The sequence below is a fragment of the Bactrocera latifrons genome, unplaced genomic scaffold (assembly GCF_001853355.1).
Source record: "Bactrocera latifrons isolate USDA-ARS-PBARC rearing strain unplaced genomic scaffold, ASM185335v1 scaffold_140, whole genome shotgun sequence".
NCBI classification, from domain to species: domain Eukaryota; kingdom Metazoa; phylum Arthropoda; class Insecta; order Diptera; family Tephritidae; genus Bactrocera; species Bactrocera latifrons.
In genome coordinates this window covers 1,655-8,390 of record NW_017534853.1, presented here as the reverse complement: position 1 = coordinate 8,390, position 6,736 = coordinate 1,655, and the positions used below count along the sequence as shown (strand labels likewise).

The 6,736-nt window shown below is 35.4% G+C and overlaps 1 protein-coding gene across 1 annotated transcript; it reads right to left on the bottom strand.

The window, feature by feature from the left end:
• Positions 1-3,422: 3,422 nt before the first annotated feature.
• Positions 3,423-4,608, bottom strand: LOC108965489 (phospholipase A1-like). The gene is made up of 2 exons (XM_018927945.1): positions 4,559-4,608; positions 3,423-4,475 (listed from the first exon to the last, which is right to left on the bottom strand). Exons 1-2 carry the CDS (start codon positions 4,596-4,598, stop codon positions 3,499-3,501), a joined length of 1,017 nt encoding a protein of 338 aa, XP_018783490.1. The 5' UTR covers positions 4,599-4,608; the 3' UTR covers positions 3,423-3,498.
• Between the last annotated feature and the right edge of the window lie 2,128 nt (positions 4,609-6,736).

The following is a 6,736-nucleotide window of genomic DNA, read 5'->3' as shown; positions in this document are numbered from 1 at the left end:
TCGCAATGCATGTTGTTTCTTGATTTTTGACCACCACTGTTTATCGAGACCCGAAAGTTTTTCAATTCAGTAATAGGAATGAATAAATAAAACTTAAAACGACGTCTCTTCACTATGGAATTATGGGCATAATACAGTCAAGATGATATATAAACTATTATCAGATTATAACCGTAAAAAAATTTTAGACATATCATTTGCCTTATGTTGGATCGAGTTATCTTATTCAGAGAAGAAATTAACGAATTTTGTGCCTTGAATTTCAGGTTGATGTTTTAAACAGTGAGGGAACTGTTCGCATATTACAGATGATTATATCTAGCGGCTAATTTACTCACCAATTATAACAAAGTTACTTATTTCCGAGACTTATGAACCATACTTTAACTAAAGCTGAAGAGTGGCAGATCAGAATTCAGACCGACAAAGCATGTATATTTTCAGCACCGACATTAACCGGAAATTTGAGAAGCCCAAACTTTGAACGATCATTTCTAGAATATACAAGATAAAACATGATATGTTGTAGTCACCATGTGATAGCCATGTATCATGAATATTAACATTCATGTCCGCCTTATAGCTTTGAGTCCAGCCGTGAATTAAAATACGCGTTGGATCACTGGCAGCGAAGTGCGAATTAGAAAAGGAATTCTTGCCAGCTGTGATTTGTTATCCATCGTTCTGCAGAGTTACAGCACAAAGATTTAAACAACCTAGAATTGCTTTATTCTTCTCATGCTCAGCCAGCTTTTGTGCTTCAAAACCATTCTCGTTGTTTTCGAGATCGAAAGGAGCAGCCGAACTAACAATGATGCTTTACGGTTGTGATCAACATTTTATATATTTTAAAAAAACTCAAATATTGAGATAAGTTAGTTTCATATCTAACATTCAATTATTTACGATTGTCATTTAGTAAAAACGTGTCTTGAATTTATCGGGGTTAGTCATGTGCGTGGGAATTGCTTGGCGTCCGCTTTTTTTGTTTTTTTGAATTATGATAGAGAACCCACAATCAACCACGGCTTTGTTTGTTGTATTCCAGCGAATGTTTTCGATTTTTAATGTTATACCTAATTGAGGACATGTAAACATGATGCAATTCCTTAGACCAATACGTATCCTCTAGCTTAATCGCGGTCATGCACCTTCACAATCCCAAGACGGTTTCTCGGTGTTTGACATCGGTTTCTTCAAACAGTGAACCACCACTTCTCTTCAAGCAAGTGTTAGAGAGATGACAAGAGAACTAGACATCTCTCGCGAGTTCGAATGATTTTAATGGATATTTTGGGTATGAAACGCGTTGTTTGTTGACCCCGATGAAGCTGACTTTTAAATAGAGTACAATTGTGATGAGGGATTTTTTATTGTGCAAAATTAAATTGTCACTTCGTGAAACACGTTTTCAATCGATCAAATATATAAAACAAAATTCGCTGAAGGAGCTGAAGCCCATACCAAAAATCGAGTTTGAGAAATGTTTCAATGATTGACATAAGTGCTTAATATTGAATGGAGAGTATTTTACAGACGACAACATGAACGTCGACGAATAAATAATTATTTAAAAAAAAAAAAAACGAAACTTTCCGTAATTCTGTGAACACACCTCGTATGTTTCATTAGTAAAATTTTATTCTGAAAATCAGAGCTGCTCCAGACTTTCATTTCATACGACCAGATCGTTCTCAGTATTGCCTTATATAAACAGCCTATTATTTCAATTATGGCGGGATCTTTATCTTGCGAGTCAGTATAGCTGCAAAAACTTTAACCAGTCCTGATTTGTTCTAATTTGCACACTGTCTTTCCATGTAGACATCTTACCGGTTGTAATCCTCAGATATGTTTTAACATTTTGAATTATGAATAGTTTATTTATTTATATTAATATTATTATTATGAATAAAAAATTATAATTTGAATGATTTGTTATATATTTTCTATACGATTATGTTATTACTTTCGTTGTGTTCTTTCGGTTGCTGTTTTTGGAAGTTTTTTCCTTTTCTGGTTATTTCCTCTGTGCGCATGATCAAAGAGTGTCCTATAAAATACTGATATCAATAGATAATCCAAAGGAGAAAACTATACTTTTGATTAGACAATTATAGTTCAGGCGAAACTTTTCATTGTGAGGATTAATACTTCCTTTCTAATGGGGTTTTTAATAAGAGCGCTACATTTTTTTTTTCTAAGAAAACAAAAAAGATTTGGAATATCAATGAAATTCTCTATTTCTTTTATCGGTGATGAAGCTCATATCTTTCCGTGATAACATAACAAGGCTTCCTGAAGACGAATGTCAAAAAAGCGGGAACTACTTTTGTAGCGCCTCTATTGAAAACCCCGTTATCTCTTGTTATGAATATTGATCTGTTGACTTCGATGCTTGTTCCTGTTGTTTTTATTTAGTCCCTCACTTTGTTCTCTCTCATTCTTATCCTCAGATTTTGAGTCTTGCTACTCAACGACTCATCGGTCAAGCAAAATCTTTATTATTTGCTTTTCCGCTGGCCAATATTCCCAAACATGGTAGTATATTGAATACTTACAAAATCGAAATTATATTTTCAAAATTACGCCATTTTGTTAATTTTTGATATTTTTCAAAGATCGTAGGTTATTTTATAGGAAATATCCTTAAGTTTAATCAAATTTTTGAGCTGTTTGTCTCAACTACTCATTCCGGTGGAATCATGTCAGCAGTTGGGGCACTTTTTTTTTGCACCTCAACATTTTTCTAAAAAAAAAAATCTTAAAATATAGCTAAAAATATACCTTAATTCCAAATATTCAATCGCGTACTTTCTCTTAAAAAAATTCACGAAAATAGTCTTCATGCGTTACACTGGTACAGCCCCTTAACCTAACGACAGAAGTACCCCTTACCGCGATCCACTATACCAAAATATGTACAATTTTGTGCCTATATTTTTTGTTTGGGCGTGGCAACGGTTCGATTACACAATACCAACCTTCATTTTGATAAGGAATACGTGTAAAAAGTTTTATCAAAAATATCTCAGACAGACGGCCAGTCACCGGCATTTCAAATCGTCTTGCTGTTATAATCATTTACGCATTGAAAACCCTATATTTATCACGATTAGTTTTAGGTGAAACAAACAATCGTTAGATGCACGACAGTATTATACTCTATAGCAACAAGTTGCGACAGTATGAATCTAGGGTCAAACAATTATCAAGCAAATCAATCGTCGTATTTGAAAACATTAATTTAAAGCAACCGTTGACCGAATATACATTCATAAAGAATAAAAAAGTATTTATAATCACAATGTTTACTTCGAATACTAAAAACACTACACGCAATTCTTGTTCACTAGCTGCTTCCAGTAAAAGAAGGCTGCAGAAAACTCACTGAGAAAAAGTAAAAGCAAAAACCTAATAAATCAAATGCAGAGATATTTCCTCAAGATATGCGGCAAATTTATATTAAATAAATAGTGTTTCAGTATGAACACCTACTTAATTTCCATAACCATAGGGAGCAGTGCTGTGCACTGGAACGTAGTAATCGCCACTGACGAATTCATAATTGTAGAGGCCACCCATTTTCACGGCACTGTATTGTCCACCACATTCCTTACTAACGGCGGCTTCGTAGTCACTGCAACGCATGGAGGGGAAGTTATTTTGACGCACGGCTTCAGCGTAGTAAATACATGAGCGGGCATGACTACAAGCACCAGTCAAGTCAGTACCACAACCTGGTTGATCCTTGCCTCCGTTGGGATAGAAAGAGCTCTTACCAATTGGTTCTAAGAAACCCAATTTACCACCACATGTCTGAATCGTTTCTACATAGTGAGCGTCTTCGGAGTTCAGACGTTTGTTAGGTGTATCATAGCTGAAGAGTGGGAGAGCAGGGTCCAGACCAACAATAGCATGAATTTTGCCAGTACCGACATTCTTGCCAACATAACCGGCAACTTGAGCACCCAAACTGTGACCGATCACTTCGAGTGTATCCAAGTTCAAACCATGATTATTCACCAAGTAATCAATCATGCTGGCAACCTTCTTTCCCACACAAGGAACAGCGGCGAAAGATGAGACATAGTCCATAGAACGTGCACGTGCCCAATCAACAACGATAATGTTGTATTCACCATGCGATAGCCATGCATCACGAATGTTAACATTCATGTCCGCCTTATAGCTTTGAGTCCAGCCGTGAATTAAAACACGAGTTGGATGGCTAGCATCGAAGTGCGAATTGGAAATGGAGTCCTTGTCAGCGGTAATTTTTTCTCCGTCATTTTGATTCGACAGAGTGTACAAGTAGTAGGTGACTGGAGAGAGATGCAAACGTCCCATAATTTTTTCCTTCTCCGCATGTTCTGCCAGCATATTTTCAGCTTCGCTACTAGTCATCCAGACGAGCGAACCATCAGCTTGTGGCACATACCAACCATCCTCGTCATCAACAGGAGCAGCCGAAGCTAGTTGAATAAAGGAAATTTAGTGAATTTCGCAAAAAAAAAAAAAAAAAAAATTTTGTTTAAAAGTTAAGCTCAAAAGTTACCTGTTACCGCGAAAATTGCCAAAATCACAAAAAACTTCATCTCACAAACACTATAGAACTAGCTTTGATCATGAGCAAAGTCAGTCTTGGGTTTATATACTCTCCACTGTCATTTCTTTACTTTTCGGAAAGTGAGATCTCCAGATAAACTGATAAAGAAAAAAGCAATTGCGACGTATCGATGTTTAGTCGCTTTGCTTATGATTTGCGGAACTTTTAGCAATGTCATGCTTTAATGTTAATCTTATGAAAGGTGTGTGAACTTCGGACGATGTTGATAAACATAAGCATAAAGCATGTAAGGAAGATTATAGTTCGGGTGCAGCCGAATTTTTGAATTTTCAGCAGTAACAAATATCACATGAATTTCCCGTTCTTAATTAAACCAAATGAACGTTTTGCTTTCTGTGCTCCTCGTTAACAAGAATGGCGACTTTTGCTTGAGAAAGCGTAAAAAGATGAGAGTTGGCAACATTTTGCTTCGTCTGTTGTATTTCGCTTTGATGTGAACGTACTCCTACAAAAGCAAAGTTGTGACGCAAAGCGAAGGATAATACAGACGTGATTCAAGAATTGGTTGAGATTTTTACCTGATTTTGTCAATCTTAATATTTCGGTATAAGAAGTGGATTTGTTTGAGAAAACTTTTGTTTAGCTTATTGACTGCACTTGTGCTATGTAGGAATGGGGCCATAACTACTCTAATATCTTCTGAAGACATCACAAACGACCGTCAGGTAAAGAAAACTATTATACTCTTACGAAACATTTTGTGGGGGTATAAACATAAAACTTTTTCGCAATCATACAAATATGACGCAAATTATATATGGAATAATAGAAGTTATTCGGGCAAGTTTTAACAAATATTCGCAAAACCTATTTGGTAAAGGCAACTTGATATGCTCAATTTAATTTTATTACGATTGATATCTAATAAAAGTTAACCCGTCGAGTGAAAATTACTATAAAGTTGTGTCTACTTGCTCAACTTAATTAGATAAATTTTATTTATTTTCTTATACATTAGCAAAAGAGGAGTCGTACGTTTATCGGTCACGTGTTGTCTTCATAAACTATTGATTACTTAGAGTCAATTCAGTTTTCTTTAGATTTGCAAAAAGTCTAATTAATACGGAATTGTTCATCACTCGTGATTTATATGTGAGTGTAATATGTGTAATAATATGTATTTATCTAAGAAAGTTGTGTAAGATTACGGACATTCACATATATTTGCAAATGTATATCTTCATAACATGTTTTACATGAGTATAATAGTTTTATCCACCCGACAGTTGTCTGTAATCTCCAAACACATACACAATCGATTTTAGCTGATCTGTTGTGTAAAATGGGGATTTCTGATGCCGTCATCACCCAAAGATCTTAAAATTTTCACCGTCATTGTGATCACAAGCGGTTCAAAAAAGGAACTGTTAAACCTCGACCACGCCTATATCTACATTAGCACCATTTCAAATACTGTCATTTTCTGTTAWTTGATTTTCATTACCCGCTCACCGTTTCTGACAATTTCCCGTTTATTCCTTACTCCGGATATAAAATTAAGAATATACTAGTTCGTTTTATTTKMGAATCGATGCTTTGAGTAGAAAGACACTTATTGAAACGCCACAAAGTGGCCAATCCAATAATATTCCGTCTAATAGCGATATCTAATATTCAGCCTAGCCCGGATCTTACCCCTTCTTACGGGTTTATTTCTTGATTTTGGCTACGACCTAAGTATTGTCTGCTCTCTGCAATCAATACTTTCTTATGCAGACTAATATATCTTACGGTTTGTACTTAAAACTACTTCGATGAACATTAACTGATGTCCACGTGACGTATAAGTTATCACAGTGAGACAAATATCCCAATCACGTGTAAATCTATATTTTGAACGGACCACAACAAATATTAAATTTCATCTGATTTACGGTCTATATATTAACCGCTTTTGAAGACATTGGAAAAATTGCGCGTGCACTTAAGGAGTCGTAGTTATGATAATTTGGACATTGTTCGGATAAACATTCGTAATGAGTTCATCTTTCGTGAATTGATAAACGGCGAATGGAAGTATCCACCGGAAGCATCAACCGGAATTGATCCATTTCCAATTTTTAGCGAAGACGATGTAAAATGTCTTTGGCAATGTTATATTTGTTC